The sequence below is a fragment of the Abramis brama genome (assembly GCF_963993115.1).
Source record: "Abramis brama genome assembly, chromosome: 10".
Lineage (NCBI taxonomy): Eukaryota > Metazoa > Chordata > Actinopteri > Cypriniformes > Leuciscidae > Abramis > Abramis brama.
In genome coordinates this window covers 19003963-19027168 of record NC_139972.1, presented here as the reverse complement: position 1 = coordinate 19027168, position 23206 = coordinate 19003963, and the positions used below count along the sequence as shown (strand labels likewise).

General features: G+C 38.2%; 3 protein-coding genes across 3 annotated transcripts in view; 2 read left to right on the top strand and 1 right to left on the bottom strand.

The window, feature by feature from the left end:
- Positions 1–4525, top strand: part of nherf4a (NHERF family PDZ scaffold protein 4a) — a gene marked incomplete at its 5' end in the record, with an annotated part of 9664 nt that extends 5139 nt beyond the window's left edge. The window contains 6 exons of the mRNA XM_084125600.1: positions 1328–1464; positions 1561–1765; positions 2338–2534; positions 2853–3047; positions 4012–4242; positions 4318–4525. Coding sequence (XP_083981726.1) covers positions 1328–1464; positions 1561–1765; positions 2338–2534; positions 2853–3047; positions 4012–4242; positions 4318–4350 — 998 coding nt within the window. The 3' untranslated portion in view covers positions 4351–4525. The remainder of the gene's footprint in view (positions 1–1327; positions 1465–1560; positions 1766–2337; positions 2535–2852; positions 3048–4011; positions 4243–4317) is intronic.
- On the bottom strand, positions 4506–9412 carry phykpl (5-phosphohydroxy-L-lysine phospho-lyase). Its single transcript, XM_084125542.1, has 13 exons — positions 9272–9412; positions 8455–8573; positions 8216–8334; positions 6958–7117; positions 6809–6883; positions 6618–6705; positions 6417–6533; positions 6081–6163; positions 5782–6007; positions 5523–5677; positions 5308–5397; positions 5103–5233; positions 4506–4977 (listed from the first exon to the last, which is right to left on the bottom strand). Exons 2-13 carry the CDS (start codon positions 8511–8513, stop codon positions 4934–4936), a joined length of 1347 nt encoding a protein of 448 aa, XP_083981668.1. The 5' UTR covers positions 8514–8573; positions 9272–9412; the 3' UTR covers positions 4506–4933.
- ube4a (ubiquitination factor E4A) lies at positions 8582–23206 on the top strand. The gene is made up of 20 exons (XM_084125541.1): positions 8582–8720; positions 9548–9715; positions 9799–9975; positions 15892–16004; positions 16126–16278; positions 16420–16579; positions 16662–16864; positions 16972–17163; positions 17255–17588; positions 17689–17815; positions 18095–18399; positions 18487–18619; positions 18704–18894; positions 18975–19075; positions 19617–19730; positions 19934–20108; positions 20323–20503; positions 20701–20848; positions 20951–21108; positions 21481–23206. The coding sequence occupies exons 2-20, from the start codon at positions 9589–9591 to the stop codon at positions 21614–21616; spliced, it is 3228 nt and encodes a 1075-aa protein (XP_083981667.1). The 5' UTR covers positions 8582–8720; positions 9548–9588; the 3' UTR covers positions 21617–23206.

Genomic DNA, 23206 nt, shown 5'->3' with positions numbered 1-23206 from the left:
ATATATATATATATCTATATATATATATATATCTATATATATCTATATCTATATATATATATATATATATATATATATATGATCTGTCTAATATTGTCACGGATGGAATAAAGGTGAGGTGAGGATTCAAGTGCAGGAAATGAAGGATCTTTAATTAATGTCTTCAATTACCTTTAATTATTGGTAAAATAAAACAAAAATACAAACAAAATTACCCAGAGGGGAAAAACCAAGACAGGCATCTCAACTTTGACAGGGAACCCAAAAACACGTGGATACATAGAGTGACGAACCAGCACGATTGCAAACACAGGGAGAATAAATAGGGAAGCAAACAAAAGAGGGTAAGGAGGGAGGTGGGGCAAATGAATCACTAATCAGATAACAAGATGGGAAGGGCTAGACAATGAACAGGAGAGCACATGGCACAAGGAAAAACACATGACAAGCCATGTGCTCACAACAAACAGGATTATAACACAAACACATGACAAACTGGGAGTGTCTCTGTCACCAAACCAAGATATAAACTAGACAGAAGTGACAGAAACCTGACTAATATTGTCTTACAATATAATATTTTTTCTGCCAAGCTCTGATAAACATTATATTAATAGATTATCCAAATTAAAAATCACTATCAGGACTTGGCTATCACCGGCATTCCAGTCAGACAGTCCACAGTTCACTATATTCATCATTAGTTGCTAGACAGACCCTCTGATAACCTTTTTCCCCATACTGCTGTGTCAGTGCGCAGGCTCATGACATTGACCACTAACGTGAGATCACGGCAGGGTGTGGCCAACCAGTGCCAGAGTTAAATTGCCCAAAATAAAATAAAAAATCTCCAAAACATTGCTAATTTTATTTAAATATAGCCAAAATAGCTCCTTGTCGCAAAACATACAATGAGAATGTCGCTAAATTTGGTGACAAAAATACCATGGCAACACCAAAAAAAAAGAAGAAGCTTGCTGAAAACTGCTACAGCAAACACTGACCAACTATTTAAATGTTGAGCAACAAACTAATTGGCTGCAGACAAGAACCAATCAACTTGTGCCATGTAGTTAACAATGTGATTGTCAGCTAGTTGCTTTAAGGATCCATCAGCCTGATGGATGGATGGATGGATGGACGGATGGACAGACAGATAGATAGATAGATAGATAGTGTAGATGTCAAAGTATACTAAATGAGGAACTTATTCTCTAGATGAGATGGTAAAAAAGTAGTTGATGCACATCTTCATGGAATGTTTCAGCATGGTGTATGCATACATGGATCATTGTGGACAGTTCTGGTTCATTCAATATGTGAGTAGGTAAGCGAGGCCGTTATCGTCTCAGTCCAGTGGGTGATGGTTCAGCTGAGAGAGCAGGAGTCCAGAATGGAGACAGGCTGATCTGGATCAACGGAGTCATGATTTCAGCACTCACATATGCAGCGCTGTCAAAAATGGTAAGTGTAGTCATATGTGATATCTTCATTACGTAATCTCCATAATGTTCAGTTTTAGGGACCACAGAGCTTCTAGTTTCCACTTTGTTCCATCAGGTGAAGAAATGTGAGGACCATGTGACTGTCTTGGTAATTGACAGCAGGAGTGAAGAGAGTTATAATCGCTTGAGATTACCCATAATTCCCGCTTTCGCCAAAACTCATAATCTACCCTACAGACCAAAAACACTACACCTGACTCAAGGACCACAGGGATACGGGTTCCTCTTAAGGCAAGAGAAGTTACGATCTGGACGTATTGGTAAGAAATTACTGATTTATTCATAATCACTGAGTTATTATTACCTAAAACTAAAACCATTAAAAGTTCTTGTTAACTGAAATTAAGTTAAAATTTAAATAAAATCTAAACATTTTATGGAAAACAAAATGAAATTCAATTAAAAATATTGTCTTGGCAACTAACTGAAATAAGTTTAAGTCGAAGCATTAAAATTATCTGTAATAATAATAAATAATTACTATACATTTTTATAAGCATTAATATGTATTATTAAACATAAATATTAAATGTACAAATATAATATAAAGATTACAATAAATAATAAATGTTAATTAAATAATATTAATATTAAATAATTATATTATAAAATTAATAAATATTTATATACATACTTAATTACTATATATATATATATGGGTCTTTATTTGAAATACAAATGACCTCATCATATTTGGGGCTCTATGGCATCAAATATTTTTTTTTAAATCCCTGTTTTAGTAGTCAAATGTGATACTAGCCAGAAACACTGTAGACATTTTATTTCAGTATACAGTATATTTCCATCACTTTGTGATATATTGACTCTATAGCTCATGTATTACGAGAGATCGACCCCTGCTGCCCAGCTGAGACCGCAGGAATGGAGGATGGAGAGCTTGTGCTAGCGGTAAACGGGGAGCAGGTGGAGGATGCAGAGCATGAGGGCGTCGTCAGCAAAATACGGCAAAGCGGCCAGCAGGTCACCCTAACCACCATCTCCATCCCAGGCAGAGACTATTACACACAGGTGCTTAATGCACGCATATGCACATGCTCGTACAGAGAACACACTTGCTGAACGAACAGCTGCTAAATCAACATATTTTACCATTGAAGACATTTGACCCTGAGGGCTGACCAAGAGCCTAAGTTCATGCTCTTAATTCTTATGCTACACATCGAAACAGGTGTTTTTAAAATTAAATGAATCATAAATGTGTGGAACAGACATGGACCCCAGGGAATTGGTGGGGTCGCTGTGACCTACATAGCATAGGAATCATTATTCTTGCAGTAGTGCTTAGAACTATCACTGAGACGGTGTCTGTTATTTGATCCACTTCAGCTGGGTATTTCTCCATTGCTGTTCTATGAAGACCAGATTCCAAAAAGGGAACAGTTCTCTAAACCTCCCCCACTACATCATGAGGGACACCAAAATCCAGCACACCCTCGACTTTGTGTGCTTCAAAAAGAGGGCTCGGGATTTGGCTTCAACCTAGGCTGTGTTCAAAATAAGCCTGGGACGTATATTGGCCAGGTACTGTTTCTGAGTTTAGTTATTATTTTATTGGTAGATCTGCTAAATGTCTTCATTTAAATCTCAGCAGTAATGATGTAATTTTGTAGGCCAACCAGGAAGTTAGCATCTCCCTGTTGGATTTTTCAAAACCCAATTGGATTTTTCCTTTGACTTTTGGATTATTGCAGAAAAAAAGCTCTGTGACCAGCACATAATGAAAAGAACACAACTTTTATGAATTTTGAAGCCTAAATGCACGAAGTTTAATATCATCGACAAGTTCTCAGACAGCAACATATTGTTGGCCCAGATCCGGCCCACATCTGGTACGCGCTGAATCCACATGCACCAGATGTGGCCTGGATCTGGGCCAACACTATGTTGCTGTCTGGGTTCTTTAGTCCCAATTAGACACTTGTTAGCAAATGCCTTTTTCAAAATAAGAAAAATTTAAGGGGCATTACTAATGTATTTTATGTTGTGGCAAACTTAAATCTTGGGCTTGTCTGAACCACATACCTTATTTCAGGCATTTAACCACGAAAAACCCACTGTATTTAGGACAATTGAACCGGAAGTGCTAAAATGCTAATTCGCTTCCAGGTTTTAGCCTACAAAAATGTCATCCCTGCAGCACTCTATAGCAAAAATGACACAATGTTTTCACACAAGTCTCATTGAGCATGCCCCTCATATGCCATTGGTCAGGCAGATGATAGTCCTGCCCCCAGACTCATGCCATTGGCTAAGACAGGGTTGGGATGCTCAAATAAAAAGAATAGTTTTGATATCACCACAATGTTTACACTTTCAGAGAAAATAACTTGACTTATATTTGTCTTTGCTTATTAAAGGAATAGTTCACCTAAAAATTTAAATTCTAGCTTTAACATTGAAAAAATTACAGACTAAAGCTTTAAATAAATATGCTTTCCCAAGTCTATGAAAAACTGCTATGTGTAATTCTCCTTCTTGTCTATAGGTGATGGCGGGGAGTGCAGGAGAGAGAGCTGGGCTGTGTGAGTGGGATGTGGTGGTAGAGGTGAATGGACGGAATGTGGAGGAAGAGTATTTTGATGAAGTAGTGAGGCTGATAAAAGAGGGAGGAACTCCTCTCAGGCTGCTAGTCGTGGAGGGAATTGGATATGAGAAACTGAGAAACACCAGACAGACTTCAGGTCTCAAAACCAGCCCGACTTTAAGTTCAAACAAGGTGAGACCCGCTCACACACATGCATGTATTTTGTAATTTTAGGATTATTTTTAAAATTTAAACATTGTTTTACAGGTTCCAGATGCTTCACAAGATGATTTTGTATGAATTAATATAACGAGGTAAAAACATTAATTTTGTTAACTTATTAATTTAACAATTTCTGTAAAATGTTTTTTTTTTTTTAAGTCATTTCAAATGTTTTGCACACACTTACGAAGATTGTCTTATGTTTTGCAAAGATATTGACAAAGGGGAAAACATGTTTTTCAGAATCTGCTTGTCAATAACCACATTTATTATTAGTGTCATTATTTAATCCAGTCACAACACATATTTGAGTACAAATGTAATATAAAGCATTATATAGAGGCTAGTATTTGTGTTCAATCAGGTTTACGCAAAGTGATTTATATTGTTATATAACTGTAAAGTCTGTAAATTCTGGAAACTTGCATATAGAGGTGTGATTTCATGTTAATATAAAAAGTTTTATTTCAAAAGTATTCGATGACAGATGTGTAGCATGAGTAAATTTTCACCTTTCAGTATTTTAACTGAATTTTGAATATAAACAGATTTATATTCAAGAATGTAAATCATATGAAGATTATTTATTTCAAAACATTTTCAAATGTAAAATGTTTGCTTTATGCACTACATTAATAAATTTTTCTCAATGTTTTTAAACCTAACTTTTTCCACAGTTCTCTTTTTGGTGGGTATCCTCCAATTCTGTAAGTCCAAAGACAAATAGTTAATTTCTCACTTAACTATTATTATTCTTAAACAAATTTATTGCAGTTGCAGAGTCAGACTAAGTTACCACATGCTGAATTAACTGTTAAATTACTACCAACCTCTGAGAATTTGGTCTAAGCAAGTAGCGACTCTTTCAGCATCCTCCATACTGAAGCACATTGGAGGTTTGAATTTGATGACACTGTCCCATGGTCCATCGGTGCTAATAACTATACGCTCCTCTTTAAGCCTTAACAAATCAGAAAGTGCAGTTGGTTATCAGATAAATGCAAAAAGCTGAGAAAGAAGAGAAATTGTCAGTACCTTCGAACAAAATATGCTGCTTCTTCTGTTGCTGGTTTTCGGGACACTCTGTCTTTAACTAGCTCCATACCTATAAACAGTCCAACACCACTGCAAAAAAAAAAGAACAGAAGACACATCTGTTCATTTTCTTCTTTGAGATTATAGCGTGATGTTACAGTATCAGTATTTGATGAGGTCTCAGTTAAAATTTATTTTCTGCATTTCATATTTACCGCACATCTCCGATGAGTTGATGTTTAGTCTGAAGCTGAAGGAGCAGCTGTTTAAGATGACCTCCGACACGCACAGCATTGCCTCTGAGGTCTTCTTTTTCTATCACATCTAACACCGCCAGACCAATGGCACAGGATACTGGGTTACCACCAAACTGCATGGGATAAAAAGGTTAAATATTACTTAAACTCACTTTACAAAGGATGTAAAAGCTACAGTCATTAGGACAAAATTATTTCTAAGCATAACGGTTCTCACCGTGTTGAAGTACTCCACACCATTGGCTGTAAAAGCACCAGCTATCTCCTTTGTAGTGGCCACACATGCAATCGGATGACCATTGCCCATTGGTTTGCCCATAGTCACAATGTCAGGGCAGAAGTCTTCACCTTCAAGCTGAAAAGCCCAGAAATGACTCCCAACACGACCGAAGCCCGTCTGAATCTCATCTGCCACATAAACCCCTCCTGCTTCACGAACGTATCTGAGGGGAAAAAAACAAGCAGCTTCATTCAGCAGGATCTGAATAAAAAGAAGACACTAACAAAAAGACTTACTCTGCTACTCTTTTACAATAACCAGTTGGAAAAATGATCTGGCCAGCAACACTGGGTAAAGATTCAGCAAAAAAAGATGAGATCTGTGAACAAATTAAAAGGACAGCTCATCAAAAATTACATTCTTCCATCATTTACTAAACCCTAATGTCATTCCAAACTAAAGTAACATTGGATGTCACTGACTTTCATCAAAATTGAGACTTTTAAAAAACATCATCTTTTGTGTTTCACACGAAAGAGGTTTGGAATGACATCACTTTAAGAAGGATAGTCAGTATATTTTAGTAAAAAATATTTAACTTTCCGTTAATGACTGATTTTTTTCCACCATACCTTGCGGCCTTTCTTATGTGCCTCTTCAATTAGACTTTTCACGGTGTCTGCATAAGCCTGTCCTGGGTCAGGATGATCTTCTCTGTAAATACCGTGGTAAGTATCAGGGAGAGGTGCCTATAGATATGCAAGAAAGTAGGATATGCAGCAAAAAGCCTTAATTACTGGTTTAAAAAAAATGTTTGCATGTCCTGTACGCACCACATGAACCCATTCTTTTTGTCCCTCTAGTTTCCGGAACTTGTACGGGCTGATGTCGATGAGTGAGGTGACATGTCCATGATATGCACTGGAGAGGCAGGTAAAGATGACATAAAAATAAGTCTGATGTAGCCATTACCTGCTGATATAAGAATCATAATTGTTCAAAATTTCACATCCTGAAATCTTACTGATCCAGCACGACGACATCCTGGTGTTGGGTATACTGACGGGCCAGTCTCAAAGCAAGATCGTTAGCCTCTGAACTTTGGAAGAAGACAGTATCTATATAAGATTTCACTGAATATTTATTTTAAACTGAATAAACAGAGTTACTTACCCTGAGTTGACAAAATAAAAGACACAAATCTTCTTTGGCAGTGTGGCTGCCAGCCGAGCTGCATACTGCACTATATTATCATGAAGGAATCTAGTGTTTGAATTGAGAAGATCCATCTGAGCAGCAGCGGCCTGAGTGATGCTGGGGTGACAGTGTCCCACTGCAAAGACAAGATGCATCGAGTGTCATCATGGTTCTGTGATTCGTAATCATGATACTTGACACTTCCTGTAGTGCTCTGGAAAGCCTATTTAAAATTCAGTGTGATAATGACAAGAGCTGATTATGTTTCTTTAAGCATTCATTTTATGACAATTTATCATGGTTTTACTACCGGAACATTAACTATGGTAGAAGCGTAGAAGTAGAAACGTTGTAGGAGAGTCAAGAAATATACTTCATTTGCATTACAAATAAACCAGTTTTTTCAGTTATAATTTCTAGATGTCTACTGACTACAATTATAAATGTGTTCTTCTGACTTTTTTGAATCAAAGAAAGAAAGAAATACTTTTATTCAGCAAGAATGTATTAAAAATTCAAAAGTGACAGCAAAGACACTTTCAGCAAAGACACTTTATTTTTTATCTCAAATAAAGTTTCTATTTATCAAAGAAACATTTTTCAACATTGATAATAATACAAATGTTTTAGAAGCACCAAATCAGTAAATTATAATTATTTCTGAAGGATAAATGATAAAGGATAAAGGTTCAAACGACAATCACCAGTGACAACTGGAGATTCACTCGTAAAATGCAAAAGACTTCGGACTTCGGAGTGGCTACAGAAAAAAAGAGACTGCATCCGGGGCCATGCAAAAACAAGGATAAATATCAGAAGGGCTTTTGACAGGTGGCGTGAACTCCGTGTTTTGACGCAGATGCGGCTTTTTTCTGCTGGTAAGTGATCGTTAGACTTAATCAGCACGATTTACTGCAATGCTATTTTTCCCTTAGTTGGTCAGAACAAAAGTGGATGTACTTGTTCAGATGACATTTTCCTAGGCACAACCCACATAAAGTTGATAATTCCACTAATAACTGCAATTGCAGATTTCGAACAGAGATGGTGACAAAGAGAAAAAAACTACAGACTGCAGCTTTAATTAAAGCTTTTTGACTACTTTTATAAGTTAACAAGGAATCTCTCTCTAGATTATATATATATATATATATATATACATACATTTTTAAAATTGAATGACACTTAAGATACCCATATAAGCATGAATAACATAATTTTAAAATTTCCTTACCATGTTGAACATTACTAATGCAATCTAAGTATTGCATGCCATTCTCATCATATAAATACTGACCCCGTGCTCTCAATATTTTCACGGGATCATGGGAGAAAAATAGTCTGCAGGACTCTCTGAAAAAACATTGGAAAGAGTATTTAATCAGGACTGTTTAAAAATGGCCACTTATTATAATTACAAACAACACCAGGCCTTGCTTAACAGCTCGACGTGTACTATTTGATCCAACTTACCCAATCAGCTTCCTCCGCATTTGCAGAGTTTCGTCTTTGTGAAAAACTTCCAGAGCCATTTCAACGATACGGTTTCGTCTTCTGCTACAACTGACTGTTACACCCTAGATACCTTTGAACTGCAGAAATGGGAAAAAAACAAAAACTTAGAGTAGACAGACACTAGACATTGTATTGTCCATTTCTGATGACGTCAGACACCGAGTACGACCTGGAGCTGCAGTACTGAACCACATCAGATTTACCATATTTCAACCCAAAACTAGGTATGGCATGCATCCACACTGATATATAGCAATGTACTTCTGCTATTTAATGTATTATTTACTTTACTTTGCCTTGAGTTGCTGTATATCAGCAGCATTACCAGCGCGCTGTCAGTTGCTAAGCACGTTGCTAGTTATTCAGCTAACTTAGATTAAGACACCTGACAGTCAGTAAAGAGATATATTAAAGAGATCTGACAGCTATTAAACTCATGTTTATCAAGGTTAACATTCATTACGCATTTTTCAGACCACCGAGTGTTTGTCTATTGTAGTCTGATTTCCTGACTGCAATTAATATGTCACGTATGTGTAGCAAGTTAGCATGCCTGACCCTAATATACAGTTAAGTTGGTTATTGTGAAGTCACTTAATCTGTTTTCTGCTCTCCTGTTGCTTAAATATGACTCACAGATTAAATAATTAGTTCGTTTTTATTAGTGACTCATCAGAAGAGTATAAAAAGGGAATAATTTGGCTCTTAAATATACAGTGTCCCATTCATATAGGCAAACCCTTTTGCAATGAGCATAGAAGACTTTATGATTTACCTAGATGGATCTCAGCTGGTCTTGGGACATGGATTAGATCAGTGGTTCTCAATTCCAGTCCTCGTGACCCACTGCTATGCACATTTTGTATGTCTCCCTTATTTAACACATCTGAACCAGATCATCAGCTCATTAGGAGAGACTCCATGAACTGAACTGAGTGTGTCAGATGAGAGAGACATACAAAATGTGCTGAGCAGTGGGTCACGAGGACTGGAATTGAGAACCACTGGATTAGATGCTTGAAGGTAATTCACACTTTTTTTCTCCCTGTAGGCTATAAATACACCTGTTGATGGAGGACGTGCTCCAGGGAAATGACAGACCAGGGCAATAACAATCAGAACATCTCCAAAAACCCCTTTGCAGCACTCTTCAGTTCTCTCGCTGACGCAAAACAGTTTGCATCTGGCCAAAAGCAACGGCATCAAGCTGAGCAACAATGTAAGGTTTTGGTAATAAGCACTGCTCTGCCATTAAACTTGCAGGATAACATTAATTTACTTTGTAATTGTTTATCCCTACAGCTGTAGATTCAGGAGAGAGCCAGTCTGAGTCAGAAAATTCTGTGTCTGACAGCATCGATGAAAATGATGACTCGGTGGCAGAGATCAGCCGATCTTTCCGCTCACGACAGGAGCTCTGCGAGCAGCTCAACGTCAACCACATGATCCAGAGGATCTTCCTCATCACTCTGGACAACAGTGAGTGTTAAACAACTACTTGTTATGAGAACTACATGTCCCATTATCTATAAGTATTTGCTGATTGTGCATTGAATAGTGTTAACACAGTTTCCTATATAATCATAAATATACACTACCGTTCAAAAGTTTGAGGTCATAAAAGTAAAAAGTAAAGTCTCTTATGCTCATCAAGGCTGCATTTATTTTATCAAAAATGCAATAAAAACATATTTTATTCAAATTACGGTTTTCTATTTAATATATGTAAAAATTTAATTTATTACTGTGACAGCAAAGCTGAATTTTCAGCAATCAGCAATCCAGTGAGTCTTCAGTGTCACATGATCCTTCAGAAATCATTCCAATATGCTGATTTGGTGCTTTTAGTAAAGCATTTAGTATTATTATCAGTGTTGAAAACAGTCGTGCTGCTTCCAGTGTTTCCTCTAGGATTTTTTTTCAGTTGCAGTGGCAGGCCCATTTCCTCAGGGGGAGGGGGCGTCGCCCATGAGTGATATTCCCATGGGCCACCACGCCCCCTTGCCCCAGGTGTTTAACCTCCCCTAACTATTATAATACAGTTGGGAGAACAAGTATTTGATACACTGCCGATTTTGCAGGTTTTCCTACTTACAAAGCATGTAGAGGTCTGTAATTTTTATCATAGGTACACTTCAACTGTGAGAGACGGAATCTAAAAAATCCAGAAAATCACATTGTATGATTTTAAAATAATTAATTTGCATTTTATTGCATGACATAAGTATTTGATCACCTACCAACCAGTAAGAATTCCGGCTCTCACAGACCTGTTAGTTTTTCTTTAAGAAGCCCTCCTGTTCTCCACTCATTACCTGTATTAACTGCACCTGTTTGAACTCGTTACCTGTATAAAAGACACCTGTCCACACACTCAATTAAACAGACTCCAACCTCTCCACAATGGCCAAGACCAGAGAGCTGTGTAAGGACATCAGGGATAAAATTGTAGACCTGCAAAAGGCTGGGATGGGCTACAGGACAATAGACAAGCAGCTTGGTGTGAAGGCAACAACTGTTGGTGCAATTATTAGAAAATGGAAGAAGTTCAAGATGACGGTCAATCTCCCTCTGGGGCACCATGCAAGATCTCACCTCGTGGGCATCAGTGATCATGAGGAAGGTGAGGGATCAGCCCAGAACTACACGGCAGGACCTGGTCAATGACCTGAAGAGAGCTGGGACCACAGTCTCAAAGAAAACCATTAGTAACACACTACGGCGTCATGGATTAAAATCCTGCAGCGCACGCAAGGTCCCCCTGCTCAAGCCAGCGCATGTCCAGGCCCGTCTGAAGTTTGCCAATGACCATCTGGATGATCCAGAGGAGGAATGGGAGAAGGTCATGTGGTCTGATGAGACAAAAATAGAGCTTTTTGGTCTAAACTCCACTCGCCGTGTTTGGCGGAAGAAGGTTGAGTACAACCCCAAGAACACCATCCCAACCGTGAAGCATGGAGGTGGAAACATCATTCTTTGGGGATGCTTTTCTGCAAAGGGGACAGGACGACTGCACCGTATTGAGGGGAGGATGGATGGGGCCATGTATCGCGAGATCTTGGCCAACAACCTCCTTCCCTCAGTAAGAGCATTGAAGATGGGTCATGGCTGGGTCTTCCAGCATGACAACGACCCGAAACACACAGCCAGGGCAACTAAGGAGTGGCTCCGTAAGAAGCATCTCGAGGTCCTGGAGTGGCCTAGCCAGTCTCCAGACCTGAACAGCCCCGAAACCTGAAGGATCTGGAGAAGGTCTGTATGGAGGAGTGGGCCAAAATCCCTGCTGCAGTGTGTGCAAACCTGGTCAAGAACTCCAGGAAACGTATGATCTCTGTAAATGCAGACAAAGGTTTCTGTACCAAATATTAAGTTCTGCTTTTCTGATGTATCAAATACTTATGTCATGCAATAAAATGCAAATTAATTACTTAAAAATCATACAATGTGATTTTCTGGATTTTTGTTTTAGATTCCATCACTCATACTGTCGTAACCGAACGCGACGCGCTGTTTGAATACTGAATGGAGAATGACTGAGGAGAGATGAATTTCCATTAACTTTAACTTAACGACAGGCTTAACAATAACACAATAGTATGCACAATATCGAACCTCACTGAGAAGCTGTAGCCGTGGCGGGATGATTTTTGGTGTGGCAGCCCGCCACCACAGAATGAATGTAGCGGAAACACTGGCTGCTTCAAATCTTTGTGGAACACGTGATCCATTTTTTTCCACATTTTTCTATGAAAATGGGAGAAGAAAAAACAGCATTTACTTGAAATAGTAAAACGATTATAATGTTACAAAAATGTATGTCACGTTTGCCACTCTACTGTCACTAACACGTGCTACAAACACACAAATATTCTCTTAATTACAGTTCATAGAAATGCATAATAAGAAGTGCATAAGAAATGTACATAAATGAGTTGTCAGTGCAGCTAAAAATATAGCATGACTGTTTCTTTTATCCTGCTTAGTTTTGGCATCTGCTTAATTTAGCTAGCTTTTTATATTGTTTCATATTGATTTTATTTGATTGGGTGCAAAAGATTTCTACTTCCTTTTAAAACGTTTTATTTTTAAATTTGTACTATTAATAGTATTTTCCCCTGCTGTCCATGACCATATATATACAGTCATCGTAGGTGCATGTCCACTGTGAGAGACATAATCTAAAAAAAAAAAGTTAATATTTGTACAGTAGCCTTTGTTTGCAATTACAGAGGTCAAACGTTTCCTGTAGTTTTTCACCAGGTTTTCACACACTGCAGGAGGGATTTTGGCCCACTCCTCCACACAGATCTTCTCTAGATCAGGGTTCACCAGTCTCGGTCCTGGAGGGCCGCAGTCCTGCAGAGTTTAGCTCCAACCAGCTCCAACACACCTGTTTGAAAGTTTCTAGTATGCCTAGTGAGACCTTGATTAGCTGGTTCAGGTGTGTTTAATTGGGGTTGGAGCTAAACTCTGCAGGACAGTGGCCCTCCAGGACCGAGATTGGTGAACCCTGCTCTAGATCAGTCAGGTTTCTGGGCTGTCGCTGAGAAACATGGAGTTTGAGCTCCCTCCAAAGATTCTCTATTGGGTTTAGGTCTGGAGACTGGCTAGGCCACACCAGAACCTTGATATGCTTCTTACAGAGCCACTCCTTGGTTATCCTGGCTGTGTGCTTCGGGTCATTGTCATGTTGGAAGACCCAGCCTCGACCCATCTTCAATGCTCTAACTGAGGGAAGGAGGTTGTTCCCCAAAATCTCGCAATACATGGCCCTGGTCATCCTCTCCTTAATACAGTGCAGTCGCCCTGTCCAATGTGCAGAAAAACACCCCCAAAGCATGATGCTACCACCCCCATGCTTCACAGTAGGGATGGTGTTCTTGGGATGGTACTCATCATTCTTCTTCCTCCAAACACGTTTAGTGGAATTATGACCAAAAAGTTCTATTTTGGTCTCATCTGACCACATGACTTTCTCCCATGACTCCTCTGGATCATCCAAATGGTCATTGGCAAACTTAAGACGGGCCTTGACATGTGCTGGTTTAAGCAGGGGAACCTTCCGTGCCATGCATGATTTCAAACCATGACGTCTTAGTGTATTACCAACAGTAGCCTTGGAAACGGTGGTCCCAGCTCTTTTCAGGTCATTGACCAGCTCCTCCCGTGTAGTTCTGGGCTGATTTCTCACCTTTCTTAGGATCATTGAGACCCCACAAGGTAAGATCTTGCATGGAGCCCCAGTCCGAGGGAGATTGACAGTCATGTTTAGCTTCTTCCATTTTCTAATGATTGCTCCAACAGTGGACCTTTTTTCACCAAGCTGCTTGGCAATTTCCCCGTAGCCCTTTCCAAACTTTTGGAGGTGTACAATTTTGTCTCTAGTGTCTTTGGACAGCTCTTTGGTCTTGGCCATGTTAGTAGTTGGATTCTTACTGATTGTATGGGGTGGACAGGTGTCTTTATGCAGCTAACGACCTCAAACAGGTGCATCTAATTTAGGATAATAAATGGAGTGGAGGTGGACATTTTAAAGGCAGACTAACAGGTCTTTGAGGGTCAGAATTCTAGCTGATAGACAGGTGTTCAAATACTTATTTGCAGCTGTATCATACAAATAAATAGTTAAAAAATCATATATTGTGATTTCTGGATTTTTTTTTTTTTTAGATTATGTCTCTCACAGTGGACATGCACCTACGATGACAATTTCAGACCCCTCCATGATTTCCAAGTGGGAGAACTTGCAAAATAGCAGGGTGTTCAAATACTTATTTTCCTCACTGTATATATATATACACACACTACCGTTCAAAAGTTTGGGGTCAGTAAGATTTTTAATATTTTTAAAAGAAGTATCTTCTTCTCACCAAGGCTGCATTTATTTGATAAAAAACAATAAAAAAAACCAAACAGTAATATTGTGAAATATTATGACAATTTAAAATGACTTTTCTATTTTAATATATTTTAAACTGTAATTTATTCCTGTGATCAAAGCTGAATTTTCAGCATCATTACTCCAGTCTTCAGTGTCACATGATCCTTCAGAAATCATTCTAATATGATGATTTGATGCTCAAGAAACTTTCATTATTATTATCAATGTTGAAAACAGTTGTGTACAATTTTTTTTTTTTTCAAAATTCTTTGATTCATAGAAAGTTCAAAAGAACAGCATTTATCTGAAATCTAAAGCTTTTGTAACATTAAACACTACCGTTCAAAAGTCTGGGGTCAGTAAGAATTTATTTTATCTTTGGGGGAAAGAAATAAAATAAATCAATACTTTTATTCATCAAGGATGAGTTAAACTGATCAAAAGTTACAGTAAAGACATACTGTTAGAAAATATTATATTATATATATTATATATATATATATATATATATATATATATATTTTAATAGTTGTTATACCTTTTAATAGTTGAGAAGTCTAATTATTTTTTTAAGTTATACTATTATTTGCATGTAGCATTGTTTCCCCCTGCTGTCCATGACGCTATCAGAAGTGACCATTTTTGGGTCATGGTGACCTTCCAGTTGCGAGTTACTACTTTTGAGATGCTTTCTGTAACTGGTCCATTTCATGCGTATGCAAGTGTACTTCTAGATAGTTTGGGAAGAAAGGAACATTAGATTGTTTATAGTAAATGACTAATTTCTCGATGATCTAAGTTTAGGTGATTGTATCACAATGACTTGCTTTTTCCAGGCAGTGCTGCAGATGACCTCATCCACTGCAGTTTGGCCGATTACGTCATTTATGTTGCTTTCATTTGTGTCTTTATCTTTATCCTCTACATCTATCTACTGTCCATCACACTGGTCTGTTTGCTATTAAAATCTTTAACACAGTTTGTGTGAGTCATGCTGAAAGAGGCGTTCTGAAAACGTGATGTCTGAGGCACTTACAGCTCTTAATGCTACACTATTGTCAGTTTTTCAAAATAATGATTTTCCTCAGAACACAATTGATCAAAAGTGACAGTAAAAACATATATAATGTTACAAAAGATTTAACTTTCTATTTAAAGTTTCATCAAAGATTCATAAAAAAAAGAAATGGTTTCCACAAAAATATTAAGCAGTACAACTATTTTCAACATCATATGAATCAAATTCTTTTACAAATATATTCAAATAGAAAACAGTTAATTTAAATTGTAACAATATTTCACAATTACTGTTTTTACTGTTTTGTTTTTTTTATCAAATAGATGCTGCTTGATGAGCATAAGAGACTTCTTTCAAAAGCATAGAAAAATCTTACCGAGCCCAAACTTTTAAATGGTTGTGAATATGTGAGTTCATAATATGCACCAAGAATGTATTTACTGTTGTATTAAGATATTGTGCTTGTAATGATCCATGTTGGTTGATATCTTTCCAGGTGACCCCAGTCTAAGAGGTGGTAATGGCATCCCACCACGCTGTGTATACCTTGAGGAAATGGCCGCTGATCTTGATGGCCAGGACTGGCTTAACATGGACACCATAGAGCAGGTACAATATGTTAAGTGTGTCTTTCTTTTCCAAATTTGTGTAATATACAGTGTAGATAGACATTCCCACGTATATTATGAACTTTGATTAAGAATAATATTCCTTCATTTGCCCTCTCCAGGCTTTGTTCAACAGGCTGCTTTTGCAAGAGCCAGGTAACCATCTCATTTACATGACCTCCTGCAGTGTAGTGAATCTCTCAGCAGATCGTGATGCTGGGGAGAAACGTGCCATACCGTACCTTTATGCCTGCTACCAGAGAGCTAAGGAGGAGGTATCTTCTGCAGACTCTATACTTTGTCGACCTAAATGGTTGTGCCAAAAGAATGAAATGTGTCTGCTCATTGCACTGTTTATGCTCGTACTCACTGTTTGTGACTGATTAAATGTGTTAATGTAATTCAATACAACACAGGTCACTAAAGTCCCGGAGAAGCTGTTGTCGTATGCTGTTCGCTGCAGAAACCTGACTTTGTCCAATGCCCGCACAGTACTGTTGACCCCAGAGATCTACATCAGTCAGAATGTTTATGAGCAGCTTCTGGACCTGTTGCTGGAGGCTGTGAGAGGAGCCCGTAAGTGTCACATTTGATTTGTCATATGATATGTTAGAAGGTCCTGAACTGATTCCATTTGTTTGTGTCATGGTCTTTGCAGAGTTTGAGGAAGTTGTGGAGTTTTTGGATGAGGTCATCGCTATTCTGCTGGGTGACCAAGAGGTGCGGACCTTCGGGGAGGTTATGGTGCCAGTGTTTGATATTTTCCAAGGCCGGGTCAAAGACTTAGACCTCTGTCAGCTGCTGCTGTATTCCTACCTGGAAATTCTCCTGTACTTCTGTCGGCAAAAGGATATTTCTAAGGTTCGTTTTCAATGCTCAGTAATGCTTTACAAAATGTCATTTTGATACCTGCAGTTTCTTTTCATACAGATCTGAAATATTTTTGGATAATAATATTCTGATCCTAGGTTTTAATGGAGCACAGTCAGCCCAAAGATCCTAACAGTGGGATTCAGTATCAGAAAACACTTCTGGGAACGATCCTGAATATTTCATGTCTGCTGAAAACTCCTGGTGTGGTTGAGAACCATGGCTTTTTCCTCAATCCTTCTCGTTCCAGCCCTCAGGAAATGAAGGTTCAAGAGTCGAATATTCACCAGGTGAGCACAAAATTTACAAAAAGGTTTTCAGGCTTTGTGACATGAAACTATCCACCTAACACCTTTCGTTTCTTGTCTTTCCATGTGCTAGTTTATGGGGCAGTTTCATGATAAGCTGTATCAGATTCTGAAAAACTTGCTTCAGCAGTCCAGCGAGACGCGCCACCTGCTGCTCTCGTGGCTGGGTGGCTGCCTGCAGGCCAACATGGGGCGGGCAAAAATCTGGGCAAACCAAATGCCTGAGATATTCTTCCAAATGTTTGCTTCGGATGCATTCTTCTTGAATCTGGGAGCTGCCCTGCTCAAGCTCTGCCAGCCGTTTTCTCGACCCTACTCCCCCAAACTCCTGACCTTTAACCCCACGTACTGCTTGCATAAGGAGCTGAGTGAGGAAGAGAGGCGTAACAGAAACGTGCACGCAAGAGGTGAACTACCTGTGCTCCACCTTATTAAACACTACTAACACTTTTTTTCTTATTTCTTTTCAGACATAACCATCTAAACTAATTATACTTCCCTCCACAGGTTTGGACAAGGAGACATGTCTGATACCTGTGCCCCCTCAAAAAACGGTTGAATTTGCCCAATCATACAGCCTTCTCACAGAAAACCTCATCCTTACACAACTTACCCTGTACCTGGGCTTCCATAGGTAACATTTCATTACGAAAGAGTCATGACAATTTTATTATAGAATATATATATATATATATATATATATATATATACATACACACACACACACACAAACCAAAAATTATTCAGACACCAGATATCATTTTTGATGTTTTTTACTAGTGGGTGGCACTCTTTTTTTATGTATATGTAGTTAGGACCAGTCATGTGGATGCAGGGGCTAAAACAGCATTCTGTTGGAAACGCACTGATTTGCTGAAAATAAACACATGTTTTAATGGTATTTGTTTGTCAGACTTCATGATCAGATGGTGAAGATGAATCAGTCTCTGCACCGGCTCCAGGGGACGTGGCGGGACACGCAGCTCAGTGGAGGCCCAGCCACAGAGCTACGGGAACAGTTTGAACGCCTTATGACAGTCTATCTTTCAACCAAGGCTGCTACCACGCAGCCCGCCATGCTACAAAACTGCCTCAACCTCCAAGCCTCCTGCGCCGCCCTGCTGGTTCAGCTCAGCCTGGGCAACCAGGGCCCTGAACACATCCCGCTCACCTTTCCCTTACCTGCACTGGAGAACAGCCTGCTGTGCTTTGTGCCAGGTATCCCCGTTTTTGTTTTCCTTTTGAGTAAACACCTTGGCAGTCGTTGCAATTTTTTGAAAACCAAATCTCCTGTCTCTTTCACAGAGTTCTTTGCTGAAAACATGGGCGATTTCTTCATATTCCTCCGCCGCTTTGCTGACGAGGTGTTGGAGTCCTCTGCGGAAAGCTTAGAACATGTCCTGACCTTCATCACTGTGTTCATGGGCAACGTTGATAGGTGTGAGCCATGTGATGCTGAGTTTCTCACGTGTTTTGTGCATGCCATGTGGCTTGTTGTTTACTCTTGGATATTTACAAACAGAATGAAGAATCCTCATTTGCGGGCAAAGCTGGCAGAGGTTCTTGAGGCAGTGATGCCCCATATGGAGACTCTGTCACCTAGCGCTACCCAGCCCATCATGTTCCAGCGCCAAAGGGCGTTCAGCTCATATCGGCATGCACCCCAACTTGCTGAAGCCCTCATTACAGTGTTTGTGGATATAGAGTTCACTGGTCAGTTTCTGAAGTTTTTTTCATTTGTTTATTTGATTATTACAGCCTGTATAAGATTTTGTCTATGGCCTATTCCTCAGGTGATCCTCATCAGTTTGAGCAGAAGTTTAATTACAGGAGGCCAATGTATGCCATTCTAAAGTACATGTGGGGAGAAGAGAGTTACAGGGAGAGCATTAAGGTGAGAACCAGGCAGACATTTTATTATTATAAATAATATATTATGTTGCTTTGGAATTTTGTTAAACATTTACTTAAACAAAATCAAATTAAATTAAAGAACAAAAAGAAAAGAAAATATAAAAAAAAAGAAAAGCATACAGCATAAAATCAATAAATAAAATATAAAAAACATTTTTTTTCTTTAAACTAAATATAAAATAATATAAAATAACAAAATATAAAATAAAACAATGAAATAATTCATTCATTTTACAATGTTTCATTTGTTACCATTAGTTAACTACATTAGTTACCATAAACTAACAATAAACAATACTTTATTATCAAAAAAAGTTGGATCTGTTAGCATTAGTTAATGCACTGTGAACAAACAATGAACAATTGTATTTTTATCGTTACATTATCAATGGTTAATAAACATTGTAAAAAATGATATCGCTCATAGTTATTTTGTTAGCTAATGCATTAACTTATGTTAACAAATAAGACCTTATTGTAAAGTGTTACCAACAAAATAATAAGAAATTGTTTCCTCACAGCATCTTGCGGATTATGCCTCTAAAAACCTTGAAGCTATGAATCCGCCACTCTTCCTAAGGTTTCTCAATCTCCTCATGAATGATGCCATCTTCTTACTTGACGAGGCTATACAGGTACTTGTCTGCAAAGGCAGATTGCTTTTATGTTTTATGCAAATTCAAACTATTTACACTGGTGGTAACAGATTTTGTTTGTTCAAGTTAGCTTGGTTGTTTAATTACATTAATATATATTAACCTCAATATGGTTGATATCAGGAAACATTTAATTGACGGATTAAAGATGTGTCACTCACAAATGCATCCGTTCCTTCCAGTACTTAAGTAAGATCAAAATCCTCCAGCTGGAGAGGGATCGGGGAGAGTGGGACAGTCTGGCCCCTGACGCCCGCAGAGAGAAAGAATCTAGTCTGCAGATGTTTGGACAGCTGGGTCGCTTCCACAACATCATGTCAAATGAGACCATTGGCACCTTGGCTTTTCTCACATCTGGTAAGAGACGTGAAAGAAACCAAATGCACTAAAATATTAACATCACTGAATTATTATTTATTTTTGGGGGGTTATAAACTACCTGACCAATTTAGACCTGAACAGACGATTTTGAAATAATTATTGAGAGAAGGCTTACTTGGCTTTTAGTGTATTAGAAAATATAAAATAACACTGAAACTCAGACTTTTAATGTATTTATTTTTCCCTCCAGAAATAAAAGGTCTTTTTGTTCACCCCTTTCTTGCTGAGAGGATCATCTCGATGCTCAACTACTTTTTGCAGCATCTGGTAGGCCCCAAGATGGGCGCCCTGAAGGTGAAAGACTTCAGTGAATTCGACTTCAAGCCCCAGCAGCTAGTGTCAGACATCTGTACTATTTACCTAAACCTGGGGTAGGCTCCTTGTTTGTATATTTAACATTTACTCTCAGGCCTGGTTTCACAGACAGGGCTTATATCAAACATGGATTTTAGTCTGGGACTAGGTTTAAGCCTTGTCTGTGAAACCGGGCATGAATTTATTTATTTATTTATTTGAGAATAATATTAACTAAACTAAGTAAACTTAATGGATGCTTTTTTGGCCACAGAGATGAAGAAAATTTCTGCGCCACCGTCCCAAAGGATGGAAGGTCATATTCGCCCACTCTATTCTGCCAAACTGTCCGCGTCCTCAAGAAAATCAACAAGCCTGGCGAAATGATTGTATCTTTTAGTCTCCTAGCAGATAAAATTAAGGTTTATTTAATCGCTATGCATATTCATCTTAGATATACACCTTTCTTAGGAAGTCATGAGTGTGTTTATGGTAATCTTGTTGGTTTTCTGTGTCTCCTTCAGTCCCTTGCAGACAGGCATCAGCAAGAGGAGGAGACCTACTCTGATGCTCCGGATGAATTCCTGGATCCCATCATGTCTACCTTGATGCTTGATCCGGTGCTGCTACCTTCTTCAAACGTCACAGTGGACCGTTCGACAATAGCACGACACTTACTAAGGTGAGCCATGTATACAACATTACGGACAGCTAATTAATTGACAGTGTTATTTTAGTATTATTTATATACTATTATTGATATTTTGGATTAGCTTTTATTATTTTTAGTAATCTTATGTGCTTTTGTCTTTTTTATTTGTTTTTTTATATTTATATATATATTGCGTTAATATTTTTATTTTAGTTTTAGTCATTTTAGTACTTTAACAGTTGCAAAGGTAACATCATCCTATATTTATCTATTCTATATATATCTATTTCGGCTATACAGAAAACTGTTTTAATAGTTTTGGTTGAAGTTTACAATAACACAACTGCTATTTGATTAGGTAAAAGTCCAATACCAGTGTTGGTCTTGTCTTTTTTGCTCTAGTGACCAGACAGACCCTTTCAACCGCAGTCCGCTCACCATGGACCAGATAAGGCCTAACGAAGAGCTCAGGCAACAGATCATGAAGTGGCTTGCTGATCATACGCAAAGCAACCAGCAAATGGGACCCAGTGGCTAAACCACATTACTCCCCTCCCCAGCACCCAGGCATGCTCTGTATGACTAAGCCATTCAGATGTTCCTGGCATCTTTCATACCGCTTTGAAACAAGAACACTTAACCACATTTGGCGGAGCACGTCTGCATTTATGGTGCTGGTGTGCTCCTCAAAGGTCAAATGCAAATCTCAAAATGCCATAATACTGTAGCATATTCGGCTATCTGTTCTCTCAGACTTCTCTGACGCTCAAGGTCTCTGTAGATAGAACTCAAACTTTTGCATTTTGCCTTTCCAAGCTGTTCACTGTGGGAAATGAAACTTTGGTTTATAGACAGATGATGACATGTATAAGGTTTGCTTACCTGTTCTGTGCATTTGCCCTACCTCTGACTTAATTCATATGTATGCAATATTTTATATGCATTGCTTATTTGTTAACTTTTTAAGTTAGACTATAAGCAGTGTACCTTGTTTGATATTAAGGAAGAAGAGTTGTGGCCTCATTTGGTATTAAGGAAGAAGGAGTTGTGGATAATATTGGCTGCAAAAGAGATTAAACTATCATAGAATATTTTGCTAAGATCATCAGCATTATATTCCACAGAGTTTCAGTTTCATAGTTGTACCTATTGGTTTTAGAGGCATTTGTGTTCCATAATGCGGCAGTCATATGTCAGATTCTTTTTGGGCTGGTCAGGAAGTTCTTTTCATTACGAACATTTTATGCTTGAAACTCAAGAAGCATTTGCTATAATATGCACTTTTATGAGACTCGTAAAGAATATTGAGCTCTTGTTGAATTGTTTGGAAATATTCCTGTACATTTTTCAAGAATCCATTGTCTTTTAACAGCGCAATATGTCCCGAGTAATGACTTGTTTGACTGCTGAGTCAGCCCTATGACCTCCTCTCATGCAGAGTGACATCATGCCCTTTTGTTAACTGTTGCAAAACTGCATGCTTGGGTGGATGGACCTTGCTACTGACATTTGTCTTAAAAGATGACATTGATAGGACACTGTCCACTCAGTGGCTTCAGTTGTGAGAGAGTTGCATTAGACCGACCCATTAAGTTATGTAGGGTATATCTGCATTTTGATTTTCACTGAATTGTTCATTTCAGTGAGTTAGTTGGTTCTAAGTCTTTCTAAATTCTTTGTTCCCTCATATGCTCAAGACCTCATCCAAATCAATAAATCTGGCCCCATGAATTCTCAAAGCAAACAGAATGCTTTAAGTCCTGTAGTCATATTTCTGTTTGTTGAGCTGTGCATATGCACTCATTTGTCTCTTTTAATCACAAATAACATGAACTGAACTTGAGCATTATAGGCGGTAGTTATATAATGTACATGCTAACATGTCCCTCTTGAAAATAGAACAACCAGACTTTCTATAGTGGTATTAGATGAATGATTCTGTCAAATGAATAAATTGAACTGCCCCAAATAACAGCATGCTTCACTGATGTTAATTTTATTTTTTAAACTTTTTTTTTAAATCATAATATTAATTGTGCTTATGGCTTGTTTATTGCAATGAAATAAAAAATAAATAAATCTGTATTGTACTTAAAATTTCCCAAAATAAAATGCATTGATGTGTAAA

Coding starts and splice junctions, on each gene's coding strand:
- ube4a (XM_084125541.1), top strand. CDS start 9,589: ATGACAGACCAGGGCAATAACAATCAGAACATCTCCAAAAACCCCTTT. Junction 9,716..9,798: donor GCATCAAGCTGAGCAACAAT/GTAAGGTTTTGG, acceptor TTATCCCTACAG/CTGTAGATTCAGGAGAGAGC. Junction 16,279..16,419: donor ACCAGAGAGCTAAGGAGGAG/GTATCTTCTGCA, acceptor AATACAACACAG/GTCACTAAAGTCCCGGAGAA.
- phykpl (XM_084125542.1), bottom strand. CDS start 8,513: ATGGCTCTGGAAGTTTTTCACAAAGACGAAACTCTGCAAATGCGGAGG. Junction 6,534..6,617: donor AAAAAGAATGGGTTCATGTG/GTGCGTACAGGA, acceptor GCATATCTATAG/GCACCTCTCCCTGATACTTA. Junction 5,398..5,522: donor CAACTCATCGGAGATGTGCG/GTAAATATGAAA, acceptor TTTTTTTTGCAG/TGGTGTTGGACTGTTTATAG.